A 20,527-nucleotide genomic window follows, 5' to 3' on the forward strand; every position below is an offset into this window, starting at 1 on the left:
GTCTCAGGGCTGCAGACAGTTTGTCAGACGTCCTCCAAACACTGAATTCAAGCCACAGTACACAGTGAAGACGGTGAAGCATCTCGATATGGGGATGTTTCTCGTACTATGGTGTTGGTCCGATTCATCGCCTACCAGGGATCATGGATCAGTTTGAATACATCAGAATACTGGAAGAAGTCATGTTGCCGTATGCCGAAGAGGAAATGCCCTTGAAGTGGGTGTTTCAACAAGACAATGACCCCAAACGCACCAGCAAGCGAGCAAAACCGTGCTTCCAGACAAACAGAATTCAAGTCATGGAGTGGCCAGCGCAATCCCCGGACCTTAATCCCATAGAAAACGTGCGGGCTGACATAAAAAAAGCTGTTCATGAGGCCAAACCAAGAAATGCAGAGGAATTGTGGAATGTAGTACAATTGTCCTGGGCTGCAGTACCTGTTGACCGGTGCCAGAAGCTGGTCGACTCCATGTACCACACATGTGAAGCAGTTATCAGAAACCGTGGTTATGCAACTAAATATTAGTTTATTCTTCTCAAGAAAGTTGAATCTTCAAGCATCTCTTGGTTTATACAGTCCATTTTTTGAGTTTGTAAAGAAAGATGCAATTTTTTTGAACATTATATTTCTTGACTTTCTGTGAAATATGATCAAATTCAATAACTTTTTTCAAATTTCCTTGCTGTAAAAAAGAACGTGCAGTGCCCCCAATGCATTTGTGTTTATAAAAATAAAATGTATTTGAAGAATTCTGAGGGTTTTCTCACCTTTTTTAACACACTGCTATTATTCCGAACACAACTGTATGTATGAGTGGTAAGTACCATGTGTACTGAAGCACACCGTCACAGTTGGCTATTTGAGTCGGACGAGCGTTTTAAACAACGCCACCTAAACAAAGCGCGGGGGTGACGGTGAGTCGCGACACTGAACAATAGCAGCGCGGTCCGCGCTTACCGCTTGATGAATGGGTGTTTTCAGTGGCAGTGGAAGTCGCCACTATATAAGGACGTCGAGGCTGACGCCCCAAACCCTAATGAGCACGTGCAGAACGGGGAGGATGGAGGCCAATCAGGAGGGGCTGTGGTGCGACGGGTCATCGGCACCTCTGGCTCTTGGGAGCGCAGTAGGAACACTGTGGTGTCGTTCCGGGCGGCGGCCTCCAGATTAATCTATCGTAATCAGTTGTTCCTGCGAGTCTGATTTTTGTTCTGGTTCACTGACTGTCTGGTCTGATAGACGCTTCGCCGTCCCGCACGGGAGATTAAACCCCCCCCCCCCCCCCCCCCCCGCCTCCTAATGCACGGCGGGCCAGTTAAACCCACCTCCTGCTTTCAAGCCGATAATTTTTTTTAATAAATGACCTCTGCTCCACTCGCAGGGGAGAAAATCAGTGCTTGTTTTTTTTTTTTTTCCCTGCAGTTAGTGAGGGAGGAGTGTTCAGGGTGGGGGAGGTGGAGTGAGAATGGATGGAGGGAGGAACAGCCTGAAGAGCCAGGCTGAAGTTAAGAGGCGCTGCAGATGGACGAGCACCAGCAGGAAGAGCCACACAGACTGGGAAAGTCCATTCAAATCCACCAAATGAGGAGAGAAAGTGCATGAAAATTACTTTTTTTATTTATTGATCTTTTTTTTCCCCCATCTGTTTTCTTCAACATTTTTTTTTGTTATCTTCATATTTTCTTTATCTCCAGTGGGAGGGATTGTTGTTTGTTTTTGTTTCGCCCTTATCAGAGTGCCATACAGTCAACCATGGAGCTGGAGCATTTAGGTAACGGCGGAGTTAAACCCGAGAGGGGAGGCAGTCGTCTCTACAAGATAGCTCTGGCCATGTGTGTGTGTGTCTGCGCCGCTCTGCTGCTCGCGCTCATACTGGGTAAGTTCACCACCACACACACACATACACACACTTTTTTTCCCCCCTCTTCATGCTGCATTATAATTTGTAAGGAATTCAATGTATGGCACGCTGTCCTCAGATTATAGAACGCTCGGACTGTAAATACCCCCGGAGCTGGCCGGCTGCGGAGCAAAGGTCTTTGAGGGGAGCTCGCCGGGAACTTGTGTCACATTATTTTTAGGTCATGTTAGGTTTCAGAGTCGCCCACGTGCACACGAGGCGGACAGCCTCGTCCTCCCTGCGGTGCAACGCTCGCAGCCTCACCGGACTCTTGAGAGAAACAAACCTCCGCTTCCACTGGAGAAACTGTAATTAACTGGCCGATGGGTGGGCCGTGTTTGTTTGCTCAGAAGTGAGAGTGCTCTTTAATTAATGCTGACTCTTTCAGAAAGTTGTGGGTGGGATGAACGAGTAATCTGCCAAAAAAATTAATAAATACTAGTTGAAAATACACATGTATAATTCATGAAATAGTGTAGAACAGCAGTAAAATAAATAAGTTGTTGTGAATGACTTAGAATTTGTTTTGTGTTTGTTTTCTTAGAGGTTTCCTGACGCTCGTTTCCTTACGTTGAAGCTTTTAATTGAACAATGCAGCTGCTTTTTTAGCCATTTCCTTTCATTCTCTTGGATTTCCTTTCAATATGTCAACGTCGGGGATTCACCTCTTCAAATGGAAAGTAGCACATCAGTGAAGGAAATGTTTTGTCTCGTTGATGAAAATATGATGGAAAAATGTATCTGACGAAGCGTGAAAAAAACCCCCAGAAAAAACTGGTGTGAGTGATGAAAACAACTTCCTCTTTCTTTTTTAAAAAGCAGAACTTACATTGTTTCCAAGGAATGTGTTTGTGAGACATTTCCAGGATTGGAGAGGTTTTATCTTCCACACTGAGCAGAGGAAACGTTGACATCTTTACCTCTCTGGTGTTTTAGTCCGTCTTCCTCTCAGCCAGGTGATCAAGTCTTATTCAAGTCTCCTTTGGGGTGTTTGTGTCCAGAGTTTGCATGTTGTCTCTCTGCACGCCTGGCTTTTTATCAGTGTCCCCTTCCTATAGTCCCTCCCGGTCTGTGGCTGACTGTATCCTGCCTTCACACATATGATTGATGGGATCAGTCAAAGAACCCAATGAGTCTGCGTTGGATACATCAGGACGGGACAGATGGACTTTTTTTTTTTACAATTTGGTCCAATTTGGACGACCAAACATTGAAGTTGTTTCAGGAATGGAGCAACAGAGGACAGCATGGAAACGTGAGCGGATCGCTTCTGGTGGTTGAATCAAAAGTGTTAAAGTGTAGGAGGGACGTGACACTCAACACAAAGATTCCACCCAAATTGCACCACCAGCTCAACCCGGCTCCACAAACAGCTTTTTACACCGACAGACCATTAAACAAAAAAAGAAAGAAACTCTTTACGAGACTTTAAATGAAATCTGGTAGGTCTTTATATTAAAACCTCATTTATATGATAAAAAATGCCCTCCTTTTCATGTTTTTGTTTCAGAAAACTATCTCCTTACACACAGAAACATCAGAAAGGCTGAAAACAATACCGTTGTTATGTTGCCGACACCATTTGGCGCTGCGTCTTTGTAATACAAGCGTCTCCGAATGCATGCAACGAGCAGTACGATGTCAACATTTACAACTTTGTCTTTCTCCGTCGTTCTGTGATCCGTAACCAGATTGTGATTGTTTTACAGTATCATGAAGTTGATTCAGTGAATTGTCAAAAGTGGACATTGGAGATTGTGTCGACTCTTGTAGCCGAGACGTGAGGTCTTCATAAATTGCGATCCGTGTTGCGCTTGATGTGCTTGTGAAGATTCGATCAGCTCTTGACCGCTCCTCGACTCTTTTGTTTCCGGTCTGCAGTCCAGATTTATCACTTTCAAATATCTTCAGATTGAAAGCTGGTTCTTCAAGTGTTGTTCCACTGGAACGCCGCCTTGGGTTGCCTCAGTGAATGTAAAGCTCTTTATGCAGAGGACTTACGAGACGCTGTCAGGAAGTAGACGGATCGATCCAGATGTGCATAATATCTGTACCGATGTTGGTATCGATATCGAATGATACCAGTGCAATGAGATCGATACTTAGTTTCAGTTCTTCTCCTCTATATTTGCCTGCTGCTCCATCCTGAACGCCCTACGTTTCATTTCATGTATTACTTTATTTGGACGGGACGGTGCATTTTAATGAACAGGCCATCTCTTCATGAGGTTACTGTAAATATGCCGGGTTTAGAGCAATGCTAATGTCCGTCCACGGTCCTGTGATATAATAATATATTTTGTTAAACAAAAACGTTCTGGAGTGATAGTTTTGCTGACATTTTATTTCATAAAAAATCCATACATTATAATTTATAGGAGAAAATTGTTGGTTTTGTTGTTTTTTTTAAATTTATAATAAAGTATTTTCTGTTTTCCTATAATCTGTTGACTTTTTCACAGATTGTGCTCTAGCTTTCAACTGATTCATAAACCAAAGGAAAAAAAATCATAAAAACACTTAAAGGACATGAAAATTCAACTAGATTTAGCAAATTGATGATCAACTTTGAATATTAAAAAGTATCGGTATTGACGATAATGGCACTGAATTTACTTGGTATCGGGTCGATATCAAATCTTGCAGTATTGCACACTGCTACTGTCAGGAAGAGTTATTTAGGAGATTATTTATTTTGCTTTAGGCCCCATTTAAAGGAGTTATATCACACAACTTTTCAACACTTTCACATGGTTCTTATTTTTTCCAAAAACATTGTATTCAATGTTTTTTGCCCCAAATCCAGCTTGTCCTTGATTTCCAGCCACTTGTATATTTGATCATTGAGCCTCATTGAGAACCTTCTGGTTTCAGGAGCTGGACTGGCTCCGCCCACATGCCCATCTTGGGAAGAAGAGGAAGTACTTCCTCTCCTCATGCCATGTGCCATTGTTTACATTCTATCTGTCGCTACATTATGGAGAAACACTGTTCAACCAATAAGAACCAGAATGTGACCCAAAAGGGTCTGGTGCTCCGAAAAGTATTATAAAGTCATATAAATCTGAATATTTTAGTTATAGTTCCCACATTTGCAGTAGAGCAACAAATAGTTGATACAGATCCATCCTTTATTAGAAGTTTTGCAATGAATTCAGAGTCGTTCTGGCCGATGTTAAGGAAAAAACCTGTCCATGAAGTGCTGGGAGCGACGTATACAACTTTGGGAAGTCTTGTAGATTCCCATTAAAAATCGGATTAATCCACTGGGTCCTCACAGGCTCAGAAGAAGGTGGTTAAAATCCAGTCCTCTGCTTGTTGATGCAATTAATAACACGTGCATCTGAGTCGCTCGTTGACGCACGCGCTTTAGAAAAAATTTAACAAGTGAGAGAGAGAGAGACGGCAGACTTTCTTCACTTCCGGTGTGTCATTTCCAGGTATGAGGACGATTATTATTGTAGGAAAACCATTAGAAAGTGAATGTTGCACAAAATGTCCCCGTTAACACAACAACTTTCCTGAAACCCTGCCGCTGCTCATGAGCACCACGGCCATAGTAAAAGGTTTCATGACGAAAACCAACTGTTAGCCTAGCATGCTAGCTACATCTTTCTCAGCGTTTCTGCTGTTTCTGTGAAAACGCACATCGTTTTCAAAATGCTTCTGTGGGAACGCAAAGCGACGGGCTTTCCTTTGGATGTACGCGGGGATTTAGTTTCTCTTCAGCTCTTGGATTTGGTTGGTGGACGAGAGCCACTGAGCAAGAAGCAGTCTGAAAGACGTCATCTCTAGACATCCAGAAGACGTCCTCACAGGCCCCACAATGCAAGTTTTTTTTAGACGTCTTTCTTGGACGTTGTCTGGACGTCATATGGAAAATGTCACTGAAAATAGGTTTAAAAGGAAAGAATGAGGACAGGTCATCTGTCACAGGACACACATAGGGGCAATTTCGCGTCACCAATTACAATCACAAACTTCTGCTTGTGAGGCCACTAACCAGTGCGCCAGATGATAAGACATCCGTAGAGACTTGAAAAGTTCAATTCCTTGCCACCAAAGCAAAGAAATGGTCATAATTCAGGCGTTGTGGAGTCTGCATTACACTTCACATGTGATCCCCTCTTGTCAAAACGTCTGTTTTCAACTAGTTCTGGCTGTCAAATAGAATTTCCAGACTACGGCCTGGTCTTCGACGTCTCCGGGCGTTGTTTGCTCAGTGGGGGGGGGGGCGTGAGAGCGGGGAGCTTGTGACCTGAACCTCGGTGTCTGAATCTAAACGGCTGGCGGCGTCAAGAAGCTTGTGCCGAGTCAAAGACGCGGCTCAAGAGTCTGCAGGCAGCTGCAGTAGTTCAGTGGTTAATGTGGTGGTCTTCACTGGGAGGGGCTCATGTGTTTGTCTGGGGTGGGGTACGCTTTTTTTTTCTTGTGTTTTGTTTTTTTTCTCCTTGTTATTGAGGGAAGTCGGAATTCTTGCGGTGGCACTGAAATGTAAAGAACATTACGTGGTTCTGTCTTCAGTCCCACACACCCTCTCTAATCAAAACCTTCCTTCAGCCTTCAGCCATGCGAGTGACCAAACACAGGAATGTCAAGCGGTCGTTTTAATTTCGTTTTTTTTTGTTTGTTTTCACGACGGGATTTAGGGAGCGTGACTCTTCACAGACGCGTTTGCGTCAGCGGCTTATTCTGGTGCCTCAGTCCCGGGACTTGTAGTTGATATTGGCGGCGACGCTGGGGGCCCTCAGACATCTGCGAGTGAGCGTCTAAACTCCTGTGTGTGGCGGAGCAGTCGTGGATAAGTGCTGAAGGGGGGGGGGGGGTTGCTGAGTTTGTTCCAGACCTTAGTGGCTCATGCTGGTTTCGGAGCTGCGTACATGCGTACAGGAAGTGGACGAAACGTTGAGCGACTCCCGCAGCTCTGGTTCCACAACGTGGCCGGGCGACCTCCGGGGGTCACACACCGCGGAGCAGCTCCGTAACGCTCTGCTCAAAACGTTCACAATGAGGAATTTTGTGTTCAGGCAGATCACTGTGGCCTCATGGACGCTACGCTTGTCACAAAAACAACGTCACAGAACAACACTTTCTGGGTTTTTCTCATCTCAAGCTTGTGGTCAGTATGGAGGTCGAGTTAACAATGCTTATTCTGACTCTTAATGACATCATTATTAAAAATGATGTCATTGCAGGTTAACGACAGGAATATGCAGAATGTGTTGATATTTTTACAAAGCTTCTGCTCAGTTTTCTGAATGATTCTCATTGCACTCTTGCACACATGTTCGTCTTGCTCACCTTGTTGATCTGAGCTCTCAGGAATCTGTGTTTCCTATGTGTTTATCTGCCTCATTTTAAAATAATTTGAATATCCAGTCCTGGTAAGAGACTTGGTGACATGTTTTAACTGTGTGGTGTTAAAGTAAATGAGTAAATATAATCCAACGTGAAAGAAGCAGGGGGGGGTGGATGTTTACAAATGATAGGAAATCAATAAAAGTGGTGTTATTAAAATTATTATGTCATAAATCTAAATGTGGATAGTTGTAGATGAAATAAAAATTTAAGATTAAAGCTTGCATAGATCGCTTCAAAGTTCAAATCTCAAGCCGTCACATGCCAAGATTTCTCAGGAATAAAAACACATTTGTTGACAAGTTCTCCTTTTAAAATATTGGATATCTTTCAACCAATGTCAGGTAAGAGGAATTTAAAGACCTTTATTACAAAATGACTTTTGATCCAATCTGTGGGTAAAGTCCCTTTACCCACTGTGCAGGTCAGATCAACTCATCCCACTGTGTTTGAGAACTAATTAGCATTATAAACGCTGATAATTAATCTAATGTGAGGATAAAAACGCTGCTACAATAGAAAGATTTAAAAAGAAATCGTAAAGGCATACTGACAGTGATTATTGAACTTGAATGACTCAAAGTTGAAAATAAAAATATCAAAAAGCAGCACATTTCTCATTAAATGAAGAAATGAGAAGGTGCGTAAGGTATAGTAAAAAAAACAACAAAAAACTCAAGTTAACTAAAAATCTGAAATAAAAAACAAATATGTATTCATGTTTAACTAGAAGAGGCACTCGGTAGAGCGCATACCCTCGCCAACGCCACATTTATCACCGTGGAAACCAGTGGATTACAAGGTTATATGAACCACCACACCACTCCTTCCATCATTCATCATCATTGTTTGAAGTGCTTCATGTTTTCACTGTTTGATACAGAAGTACACACATTTTACAATTTCCATGTGACCCCCCCCCTTAGACCACCAACTGCTAACCAGGGTAATGACCTCACTGCATCATGTGGCAAATCGGAGGATAGGGAAATTAAAACATGTTGGCCTTGTTTTGACATCAATCAGATTAAAACTGACTGCAGTGTGACGAAAATATGTTTTTGACCTTTCCTTTGAACCATCCTTGCATAAAAGCAAATCATCACTGAAAATGTCGTGTCATTTGGGGGAGTGATTTTTGCATGGCAACAGATGCCAAATCGATTGGTCCTTGGATGATGATACATCCTCTTTGAAGATTTCATGCAGTTTGTGCGAAAAGTTGTTAAAATACATACAAGCCAATGAATAAATACACTCAGCCAAATACACAGTCTGCTCCCCAACGTTACTTGGCGAAGGTAAAGATTGCGTTGGATGTATTCTCAATACTGGGATCAGGGGTGTCAAACATGCGGGTCAAAACGAGCCCACGAGACGCTCCAATCCGGCCAAACCACCAAGCAGATGGTGAAAGGTTCTTTTTGTTTGTTTTCTTTTCCAAATGTATAACACTTTAAGGGGCATTGTGGCACCATTTTACCAGTCCGGCGCCACCACAGACTTTCCTCACACATCACTACGTCGGAGTGTTTTCTAGCTGCACTTGGCTCTGTTTTCGACCCATTTTGATAAAGACGGTGTTCTAGAAACGTGGCTTCCTCCCATTTCCTCTGATGACTACTATCATTTTGAATAATTATCGCCTAATTAGTGGTGGAAGACACATTTGGATCATGTAGTCACTCGGTACCGTCATAATGAGAGAAACGTCATCATGTCGATGGATGACCATCTTCTCCAACCTTCCCAAGGTACCGTTGATTTTGAATGTCTATAATCTTCCTGTCTGTTGGAGAATGGACGGTTTCTGCCTTGATGGAAACGTCTGAGGTTTAATTACAGTACTCAAGCTTCATCAGTGACTCTCCTCCTCCTCCTCCTCCTCCTCAGTGTCTCAAAGGTCCAGTCAGGAGGAGTTCTGTCTGACCCCAGAATGCATCGAAGCAGGTAAAGGGATTCGGTCAGTCAGATCTGGTGTGTTCTTGTTGTGACAGACTGACTGACGTTCCTGATTGGTGTTCTCCCTCTGTCTCTACAGCGGGTTCCATTCTGAGTAAAATGGATCGCACTGTCAACCCCTGTCAAGACTTCTATACATTCTCTTGCGGCGGTTGGCTCAAGGACAACCCCATTCCTGAAGATTCGTCCTCGTACGGTATCTACCCCTGGCTGCGGCAGCACGTCGACGTCAAACTCAAAGGTGCGATTGATCTTCACTCGGCAGCAGTTTTACGTCCTTCCGTATTCTGGAAAGATCTCTTGAAATAACAGTCAGCATGTGGAGCAGTAGCAGACTCATTTTGGTTCACGGTGCTTATATGCTCTGCTTTTCTCTTAGAACTCACCAGAATCCACTTACTTTTCTCGCAGTACAACTGTTTAGTGTTTTTTCTCTTTTGTTGCTTGAGGTCATTTCCCCACATCTGCTGCAAGTAATATGCTCACAATCAATAAGTAATAATCTGGGGGATTTGTTGGGATACATTCAGTATATTAGGGATCCTTATTGTTTTCTTGTCTCTCGTCAGAGTTGCTGGAGGCTCCGTCTGAACCTGACGAACTGCAGGCAGTGGCCAAAGCCAAGACGCTGTACCGCTCCTGTCTGAACGAATGTAAGGCACACGTTCAGGGTTACACTGTTACTCAGAGTTACAGTTACCTAGGGCTACACTGTCACTCAGAGTTACACTGTTACTCAGGACTACACCGTTACTCAGGACTACACCGTTACTCAGGACTACACTGTTACTCAGGACTACACCGTTACTCAGGACTACACTGTTACTCGGCTACGCCGTTACTCAGGACGACGCCGTTACTCAGGACTACACCGTTACTCAGCTACACCGCTACACTGTTACTCGGCCACGCCGTTACTCAGGACTACACCATTACTTGGCTACACCATTACTCAGGACTACACTGTTACTCAGGGCTACACCATTACTCAGGACTACACCGTTACTCAGGACTACACTGTTACTCAGGACTACACTGTTATTCAGGTCTACACCATTACTCAAGTCTACACTGTTTCTCAGGGCTCCACCGTTACTCAGGACTATACTGTTACTCAGGACTATACTGTTATTCAGGTCTACACCGTTACTCAGGACTACACCGTTACTCAGGACTACACCGTTATTCAGGTCTACACCGTTACTCAGGACTACACCGTTACTCAGGGCTACACCGTTACTCAGGGCTACACCGTTACTCAGGACTACACTGTTACTCAGGACTACATTGTTACTCAGGTCTACACCGTTACTCAGGACTACACCGTTATTCAGGTCTACACCGTCACTCAGGGCCCCACCGTCACTCAGGACTACACCGTTACTCAGGTCTACACCGTTACTTAGGACTACACTGTTATTCAGGTCTACACCGTTACTCAGGACTACACCGTTACTCAGGACTACACAGTTATTCAGGTCTACACCGTTACTCAGGACTACACCGTTACTCAGGGCTACACCGTTACTCAGGGCTACACCGTTACTCAGGGCTCCACCGTTACTCAGGGCTACATTGTTACTCAGGTCTACACCGTTACTCAGGACTACACCGTTATTCAGGTCTACACCGTCACTCAGGGCCCCACCGTCACTCAGGGCTCCACCGTTACTCAGGGCTCCACCGTTACTCAGGGCTACACTGTTACTCAGGGCTACACTGTTACTCAGGGCTACACTGTTACTCAGGACTACACTGTTACTCAGGACTACACTGTTACTCAGGGCTCCACCGTTACTCAGGGCTACATTGTTACTCAGGTCTACACCGTTACTTAGGACTACACTGTTACTCAGGGCTACACTGTCACTCAGGGCTCCACCGTTACTCAGGGCTCCACCGTTACTCAGGGCTCCACCGTTACTCAGGGCTCCACCGTTACTCAGGACTACACCGTTACTCAGGGCTCCACCGTTACTCAGGACTACACCGTTACTCAGGGCTACACAGGAATGTATCAAGTCAAGACGCCCTGCAAAGTCGCTGGGAGCCGCCAGAATGCGCATCAGAGTGTAATAGAGGTTCCAGTATTGATTGGACGAAGGGGCGAAGGAAAGTCACAAAGTTGTCCAAATCAATGAGGCGAACTTGTTCTTGTGTGTTTGCGAAGCCGTGCTGGAGGACGTGGACTCCAAGCCGATGCTGAAGACGCTCCGACAGCCCGAGTTTCGATGGCCGGTGGTCGGGGACGGGCTGGGCGGAGACTACCGCTGGTCCCAGAGTCAGTGGAGCCTCCTGAAGACCCTCGCCGAGATGAGGAGACAGCACAGTAAAAGTGTCCTGATCCGCCTGTACGTCTCCCCCAATGACAAAAACTCCTCCCACTACGTCATCAAGGTCAGACTTTTACAGGATCTCAGTCACAAAGTCACTTTTGTAAGATCTTGGTCCCGTTTCCACGACAAGTGAAAATGCTTCCATGTGTGGTTTCAGTTCAAAAACATCCAACAGTTTTCAGCTTTTCTTCCATTTCCATGGAAACGGAATGATTTGAAAACGGTGCCACATGAAACTTTTGGGAAAACACAAAAATGTTGCGTTTTCATTTAGAACATCATCATAAATGGGGCCTAAGAATCTCAAAAACTACTTAGAAAGCACACAAAAACCTGAAAGACAAATACGATGTTCGAAGTAAATAGCGATCGTAAAAACTGATTTTTTTTTACTGTTGAGATCTGATGCAGCTATAAAACACTTTATATTAATGTTGCATTTTCAGTCCAAAGAGTAAAAAAAGAACATTGTTCACTACATTTTCTATACAGAAATTCTCAATATTCATTTTTTGGGGTTTGGTTTGGGTCTAAAATGTGTTTATTTGTTGAAGTTTTGATACAATTTACATGTAATTTAAATCAGTTTCTTTGTTAAATGAACTTAAAGTCCATAAAGTATTGGTCTGTGAAATATTATTATTATTATTATTATTATTATTACTATTATTACTATTATCTATTAATCTAATCATTTACTTTTTGCATTGCTTTTCAACTTCCATATTGCATTAAAGGAGATTTCATTCTAAAACTCTTATAGACATAATACAAAAACAATTGTGTAGATTTACAGAAAATGTTCAGAAAAATTTGAATTATACATAAAAAAAAAAAACCCAGTTAAAACTCAAAATCTGGTCATTTTAATTTCTACATTTATCTCCATTTGTTGGTTATATTTATGATTTTTAATCAAATTTCTGGAGTATAAACACACACTCGGTCAACTAAATGTATGTCTGAATTTTGCCGCTGTAATTTTCACAACGTCTTCGGACAGGAGTTAGAAACAAGAGGATATTTTACCTCCTGGTTTCTCGCGGTCGGATCCCGTCACTGTTCTCCAGCTTTCACCCTGCGGCAGCCGCACTTCAGCATCACTCTCTCTGCCTTCATGTCTCCGTGCAGCTGGACCAGGCGTCCTTGTCTCTGCCCTCCAGGGAGGACTACGTCACCAACACTTCCTCCGCCAAGGCGGTGAGTGGCTTTCTGATCTCCCCCCGTCTTCTTCACCCGCTGCAGCCTCCTGGAGGGGAAACGTTCAGCCTCAGGAGAATCAGAAGGCGGAGCTTCTCTTCACTCGCACACACTTTAGTGTAACGATTACATCAAATACACAGTCAGCCGTAATTTTCTCTCTGACACTGTCAGTCTTTATTATCAGATTTTTTTTATTTTTTATTATGAGAGCGTACAGATCATTTTAACTATAGCTAGATTTTAGTTACTTTCTTTACCCCTACGTTTTGACCATCTGGCTCAATAGGATGGGTTGAATAAGCTTTACTCTATACATACATACATACATACATACATATGTATATATATGTATGTATATATATGTGAGTGTGTGTCTATATGTGTGTATATGTGTATATGTATGTGTGTGTATGTATATGTGTGTGTATATATATATATATATACCACCTTTGTTTTTGGTAATAATAATAATAATAATAATAATAACAACAGGTTGGAGTAAAGCTTATATGTGTGTGTGTGTGTGTGTGTGTGTGTGTGTGTGTGTGTGTGTGTGTGTGTGTGTGTGTGTGTGTGTGTGTGTGTGTGTGTGTGTGTGTGTGTGTGTGTGTGTGTATAGTCGTGCATCAACATATTTCTATTTATTGATCTTCCCAGTCAGATGTGTTTCTCATCAACATGTTACTTAATGTTAAGCGTCATCTATGTATTTGAGTGTATCTTGGTCTAACTACCTGTTCATTTTCTTTTTGAGGATCATTTTGAGGTTGACAGCTGCGTTTCTAAGGTCGATCTATTCGACTGTGTTTTGGTTCATCTTATGCGAGACCATCTAAGTAAAACTCGGCCACGACGTTGATTTCAAGCGCTAAAAAGGAGAGTGATATTATTATGAGGAGCGGGTCAGCGGGTTCGGATGTGATTGATTCCTGGTGACGCGCGAGAGCCCACGGCCGTGCAGGAATAAAGGACATTTGCCTTTTTGTCGTCGCCCCCCTCCAGTACCGTGCAGCCCTGCTCAGTTTGATGGTGGACGTGGCCGTCATGCTGGGCGCCCCGGAGAAAGCAGCTCTGACCCAGATGGAAACGGCTCTGGCCTTCGAGACCAAACTGGCTCATGTAAAGACCGCACAGAAATCTGGTTCATCCTCGTGTATGAGAGGGGATTTTTTTTAAAGCCCCCAGCGGCTCATCGAGCCTCTGAATCATTCACGGAGAAGTCATTTTCGGTGTGAATTCACTCATGCTAACGCCATTTTTCCCTGCAGATCCTGATTCCCTTTGAAAACCGCACCAGCGAGAACATGTACAACAGCTACACGTTAGCTCACCTGCAGCGCGTCATTCCACAGGTAAACAAGCATGGGGAAGATGCAGGTACACCCTAAGGCCCGTGGGCCACTGTACATGGCAAGAATTACAAAGAAAAGCTCTTTTTTGGGGGGGGGTTGTTTGGTTTTTGTGAAAATATAGACATTTTCATCACGTACACTGCGCCACGACAAAGACACACTTTAAAGGTCCCATATTATTATACCGTTTTGTTGAACAATTTCACACAGTTGTCAGGGATCCAGCAGTATTGTCTTTAAAGTGTATTTCCTTGGTTCTGAATTTCAACCAGTCTAAAAGTCCCTCCAGTGAGCTCTACTGAGAACAGGCTGTTTCTGTGTCTGTACCTTTAAATGCTAATGGGCTGTGTTTGGCCACGCCCACTCCGTGTCTGTCATGAAGTAGCGTTTGTGAGATGGAAAAAAAATGCCGCCAATTCGTAACTTTAGAGGGCAGGGCTCATCTGCTAGGGTCAAAATGACTATCCACTGCCAGAGGGAGTGGTTATTTCCCCTCATGATGTCATGAAGGGAAATCTCTGATTCTCCTGTATTAGCTAAAAACTGGAGGGAGTGAGGGAGATGACTGGCTCGCTTCACTTCTGGAGTCTCGTACATACGCTATAAGGACTTATTTTTACTGTTAGAGAATCACGAAAAAAGTCAATTTTGCTTAATATGGGACCTTTTAATTTTTAAAAGTAAAGATTATTCTGGCACTATTTTTACCGGTCTGGCCCACACAAGAAGAAATTGAGTTGTTTGTGGCCTCTGAACTAATATGTGTTTGATATCCCTGTGATGGGTGATGACATCCTCAAGTAATTTCTATTATTGGCATCGTAATAGACATTGCGGAATAGAGGAGAAAGTAAATATGAAAGTGTTTTGATGTGTTTAGAAACACAAACCAGCCAGCGGAGGCTTCGTGCATGCACATACCTTTGTAGTCAAGGTGTGCAGAGACATTTTTGGAAAAAAGAATAGTTAGAAATGTGCATGTTGATTCAACTGAACAGGAAACAGGAGGTTTTCTAGAGAAAGACTTATGGTTTGAATCCCAAAGAATTTACACCGAGTGAAGCAACAGTGAAAAATACAACTGACGACAATCTACAAACCAACCTAAAAAACATTTTTTTTTTTAAATTGTATATTTATTGCTGCATTTATTCTTTTTTTGTGCAAATTTTTGCACAAATACATATTTTTTTAATATACTTTTATCGACTTTTTGATGTTTTCAAAGATACTTTCTAAATCAGGAGTGTCAAACATGCGGCCCGGGGGCCAGAAGCGGCCCGGGGGCCAGAAGCGGCCCGCCAGAGGATCTAATCCGGCCGCCATGTGATTTTTTAAGTATAAATATGAAAACTGACAGAGGCTGATCTAAAAACACTAAATCGGCAAAAATGAGATTGAAAACCACCCTTGGTCAGAATTTGACTCCCAACATTAATGCGTCTGTGGAGGTCACATAACGCAATGCCTTTCACAATAAAACAATGAGTCCAATTTATGTGAAATGATACTTTAGACATGTAAACTCGAAACAATTTCCAGATGATGACAAATTGTTTTTGTCTGATTGGGTTTTTGTTTTTTTTTGCAAATATAATATCTGATTTCCTTTAATATGTATATTTCAGAAAAGACTGGCAAATTCTTACAGTTACAAAAGAATCAAAAGAAGGAAAGACTTTGACATTTGTCCACATCTGCAGTTTAACATGTGATGTTTGACTCGTTGGGCCTCCAGGGGTCAGATCAGGTTGATGTGGCCCCTCAACTAAAATCAGTTTGAGACCCCTGATCTAAATGTTGATTATTTCCACATGTTCCCATGTTTCAGTGGTTTCCCCGCTATGTCTTGTGTTGTTAGTTTGACTGGCTGGGTTTCGTAAAAGCCGTGGTGGAGACTAAAGACGACCCGTCTCGCTCCGTCTCCTCCAGCGAGCTGGTCATCGTCCGTGCGCCGCAGTACTTCAAGGACCTGATGAAGCTCCTCAACGCCACTGACCCCAGGTGACGGAGCGACCGCAGTCCAAACTAACCCTTAACCCTTAACCCTTAACCCTTAACCTTAACCCAAACCCTAACCCTAACCCTAACCCTAACCCTAACCCTTAACCCTTAACCCTTAACCCTTAACCCTTAACCTTAACCCAAACCCTAACCCTAACCCTAACCCTTAACCCTTAACCCTTAACCCTTAACCCTTCACCCTTCACCCTTCACCCTTAACCCTAACCCTTAACCCTTAACCCTTAACCCTTAACTCTTAACCCTAACCATGAAAAAAAAGAAAGAAATCCCTCACCCGCATAAACATCCTCATTTTTCTGAATAAAGGAAAAACATCTTTGAAAAATTGCTATAAAAAAATAACCAAGGTTATTACATTTTTAGCTTTTATAGTTTTTATTAACGGGGATTCTTCATGGATTTTCCCACTTCGGTTGTTTAATGCATCGTAGCTATTCTCCCAAAAATTCTGAAATTTCCCCACAAAAATGTTCTCCCGTCCAAAAACGAACGTCCACAACCTCTCAATGAGGCGTCGCCTGAAGAAAAGCTAATAGCCCTTCAAAGTTACCATTGCCTCTTCAATTTGTCCTCGCCATTCACACTGTCTGTACCCTTTAAACAAACATTAATCACCCTCCAAAATCTAAGTCCTCACTTTTCATTTTTAATGATTTTATTTGAAACAGATTTTTACATACGCTGTTGTCCTCTCCATCTTGTAAATGTCCATCGTTATGTCCATCCAGGTATTTAGAGTGGGTCTTTCCTGTGACGGATTTTCCTCCTGATAGACTTTTCCCCAGCTGCCAGCAATATATTCAGAAAACATTTGTTTCAGTCATTCTTGAGGCTAAAGTCCAAGAAATAAAGTCTTACGGTTGATTTATTCTCCGTAAGAACACATGCTGCATGTGTGTGTTCCAGCTCGCTAATGGCCATCAGTCGTATTTTAATCAAATTTATCATGTAACCTCGCTGCTGTATGAGCCCCGCAGCTCGTTAACATGTCGGAGGGCGGAGGTACGTGATGCCCCTGAACGCATCACTCAAAGCCCCTGCAGTTAAAACCGGAGCAACATGGCGGCCCGGACACAAACCTTCTCTTTTACGACTGAAATGTGTTCCTCAAAAACATTTGAAGCGAGGAGTAGGCTGTTGAAAAGTTACAACGCCGCTTCACGGAAGTGTGCCAACTACGAGGGGGCGTGGCCTGCTGCGAGGGGGCGTGGCCTGCGAGTTCGACAGCTTCTTCTCGGAGGCGGAACTCTCCAAGCCGAAAAACCATTTTTTTCATTGACAAGAAAAAAACATATTGATGACGTGCATTTATGTTTCCACAATTTCTCCTGCGATTTTTGATGAGAAATTGTGAAATTCATCATATGGGATTAGTTCTCACTTAAAAAAAAAAAAATCTCCTCCCCCACCTGCAACTTTTTCTCCATTATCATCTTCACCCCCTTCAGTGTTGACCTCTGAGAGAGACACACACACACACACACACACACACACACACACACACACACACACACACACACACACGGGAGGACTCCCGTCGTTCTTGATAAGTATTTCATGATGTCTAATGAGATCCCACGTGGGTTTCTAATGACTCTCCCTCCAGGACGGTGGCCAACTACGCCCAGTGGAGGACGGTGTTCTCCAGAATCACGGCGCTGAGCCGGAGGTTCCTCTACAGATACCTCGACTACGCTCGGGTCGGTAATCCAAGCGTCTGTGTGCTTTCTGCTCAGAGCACATGGAGGATTAATCTCCACTGTGAGGGGAGTTATATTTGGATGATGTCTGGAAAGGTTTATTTTCATCCTTCCTCTATGAGACACTTTTATCCTGAATGCTTCCTTTAATTCTCCCCGAACACTCGGTTTAATTGAATTGAACTTTGGTTTAATTACTGTAAGTCCACCATTCAATCCGATTTGATCTTTGAAGCCGGAGGGCGATAGAGGGCGCTCTTTACCGAGCCTCTAAGCCTCTAAACGCACCACTCGGTGTAATAACATCCACATTATCCACTAATCTGGTGCCGTCAATGCATTTTCTTCAGATCCACAAAGGAAATTTAGATTTTAAGATTGACGTGGACAAGAATACCAAAAGACCCGTTTACACGACAACGTTTTCAAGTTCAAAAGGGAACGCAAAAACCATGCGCTTTCGCTTGAGACGTTGTCATGGAAACGTCTTGGGTGTTACATTGCATATTGACAGTAGATTTTACAATTGACCCTTCTGTGATCCATTGACTCTACAGCATTACCAAATTACATCGTGTTTTCAGTGTTTGTCCATGAATAGATGATTGAGCTTGTCAGCTTTTTCTTTTTTTGTTTGTTCATTGTCTCTCGATTCAGAAATGAATATACTTGTTTCGAAAGTATATGAAAATTTAATGAGCGAACAGCAGCTGAAAGATCAATTAATTGTCACTGAAACCTGACATTATACATGATATATTTGTAGAAACGTGTGATATTTCAATAATTTGACATAAATAAGTCAGTAAATAAAAAAAATTGACAGTTGTGTGTTTACAGCCAGCAGGATAATATTTAAATTGTAAACGTTTGCTTTAAAACAGACGTGAGTAACGACGTGATCGACCACATCGGAGCCCAAAATCAACAGGAAATATTCCATAAAATTTGAATATTTTTAAAGTGTACATGAAAAATTGAATTCGTGAAGTTTGACGTGCAGCTGTCGAGTTAAACGACGTGTTTCCGGGGTTCTGAAAGATTTTTTTTTGATGGCGAGAGCCTGAAAAGTAAGTTTCCGCTTCTCCTCCTCCTCCTCCTCCTCCTCCTCCTCCTCCTCCCCACCAGGTAACCACGGGAACCACTTCTCTGACGCCGCGCTGGGACAAGTGTGTGAACTACGTGGAGAACTCGCTTGTTTACGCCACCGGGCGACTCTTCGTCAACACACACTTCCAGGAGGACAAGAAGCACATGGTGCGTGTGTGTGTGTGTGCGTGTGTGTGTGTGTGTGTGTGTGTGTGTGTGTGTGTGTGTGTGTGTGAACTTGTTTTGAAATGTCTAAAATGGTCTCCGCTGTGTGTGCAGAGAACAATCTGCTCCAAACATGAATAATGGAGAGTATAAGCTATTCACTATGGTCGGGGTGTGCAATTGCAGCATTTTACAAAAGTTTCAGGGGTTTTTTTTTTCCCTCCTGCTTCCACAGAGTTAGAGCATTTTCAAAAAGTTGTGCTTTCAGCGACTCCGAGTGCCGTTTTCACAACAGACGTCGTCACGTAAACGAGTCGGATCAGTTTGTCGAGTCGTGATTCTCGAGTCGTGGCCCGCCGGCCAATAACAATCTATTCTGCGTCGTGTTTTGAAATTCGTTAAGGGTAGTTGGCCATAATGTCTGGTAACACGCTTTGGGGAAAAAAAGTGAATTCTCATGATTGAAAAAAGGAACACAAAGTTGTTTACCTCCATAAATTGGGCCTGAAAGAGTGCAGCCGCTCTGCAGAATATGAGACGTGAATATCAATGTATTGAAAACAAAAGTGGCAGTTGTATTGTAGTTGTGATTAAGTGGGTTTAAAAAATGTTTTAATCAGGTTTTAAGTCAAATGCAGCTAATGGAGCATAAAGCGGAATATTTTCCAGTTGACACTGCACATACAACCTGATCTCATCTTGAATTGGCCAAACCGGTAAAATAGTACCTTCAAAACCTTTAAAATTCAAAAGATTTTTTAAATTTTTTTAATGGTGGTGCTAAGTATACATGATTGAAAATGTCTATATTTTCACAAAACCGAACTAATTAAGAGGGAAATGACATTAATCTGAATGAAATTTTCAAACTTCAAGCCAGTTTTATTCAATTTAAGAAAAAAATAAAATAAAATCTTGATCATCGGAGAGCCGCTGGTGCAGCGGATGGATGGATTTTTGAATTTTATGACTCTCATCTCACATTTTGTGTGCTTAACCTCAGATGGAGGAGCTGATCGACGGCGTCCGCTGGGCGTTCATCGACATGCTGGAGAAAGAGAACGACTGGATGGACCAATCGACGAAGAGGAGAGCCGTGGACAAGGCAAGCAGCCGGCGCCATGTTCTCCACGTAACCTTCCAATACGTAACCAGCAGCAGTCGCGGGATTTAAAAAAAAAGAAAAAAGAACTTCCTGCTGTAAATCCAATGTGTTTGACACAAAACAAAACCCGTCCAGCTGCTGCAAACAGCTGCAGCAGGAGATACGTCAGTATTTACTAACACAGAAGTCTGATGTTCGCTTAACGGCCGAGAGCTGTCACCGTTCTTCAACGGTGTTTTGATTTTGGCTGGATTTTCCTCCGTTTCGCTCCCGTTAACCCGTCGTTTCCTCCTGTAAGTCTGAAGGTCCCCATGAAGTTGAGCAATTCTT

General features: G+C 43.0%; 1 protein-coding gene across 1 annotated transcript in view; it reads left to right on the plus strand.

The window, feature by feature from the left end:
• The first annotated feature begins 1,736 nt into the window (after positions 1-1,736).
• The window catches only part of phex (phosphate regulating endopeptidase homolog, X-linked), a 22,587-nt gene continuing 3,796 nt past the window's right edge, over positions 1,737-20,527 (plus strand). The window contains exons 1-12 of the mRNA XM_080515410.1: positions 1,737-1,878; positions 9,154-9,210; positions 9,302-9,463; positions 9,792-9,875; positions 11,393-11,619; positions 12,690-12,758; positions 13,764-13,880; positions 14,030-14,113; positions 15,975-16,117; positions 17,745-17,838; positions 18,967-19,095; positions 20,096-20,197. Coding sequence (XP_080371536.1) covers positions 1,755-1,878; positions 9,154-9,210; positions 9,302-9,463; positions 9,792-9,875; positions 11,393-11,619; positions 12,690-12,758; positions 13,764-13,880; positions 14,030-14,113; positions 15,975-16,117; positions 17,745-17,838; positions 18,967-19,095; positions 20,096-20,197 — 1,392 coding nt within the window. The 5' untranslated portion in view covers positions 1,737-1,754. The remainder of the gene's footprint in view (positions 1,879-9,153; positions 9,211-9,301; positions 9,464-9,791; positions 9,876-11,392; positions 11,620-12,689; positions 12,759-13,763; positions 13,881-14,029; positions 14,114-15,974; positions 16,118-17,744; positions 17,839-18,966; positions 19,096-20,095; positions 20,198-20,527) is intronic.

Source organism: Blennius ocellaris (assembly GCF_963422515.1).
Source record: "Blennius ocellaris genome assembly, chromosome: 19".
NCBI lineage: Eukaryota > Metazoa > Chordata > Actinopteri > Blenniiformes > Blenniidae > Blennius > Blennius ocellaris.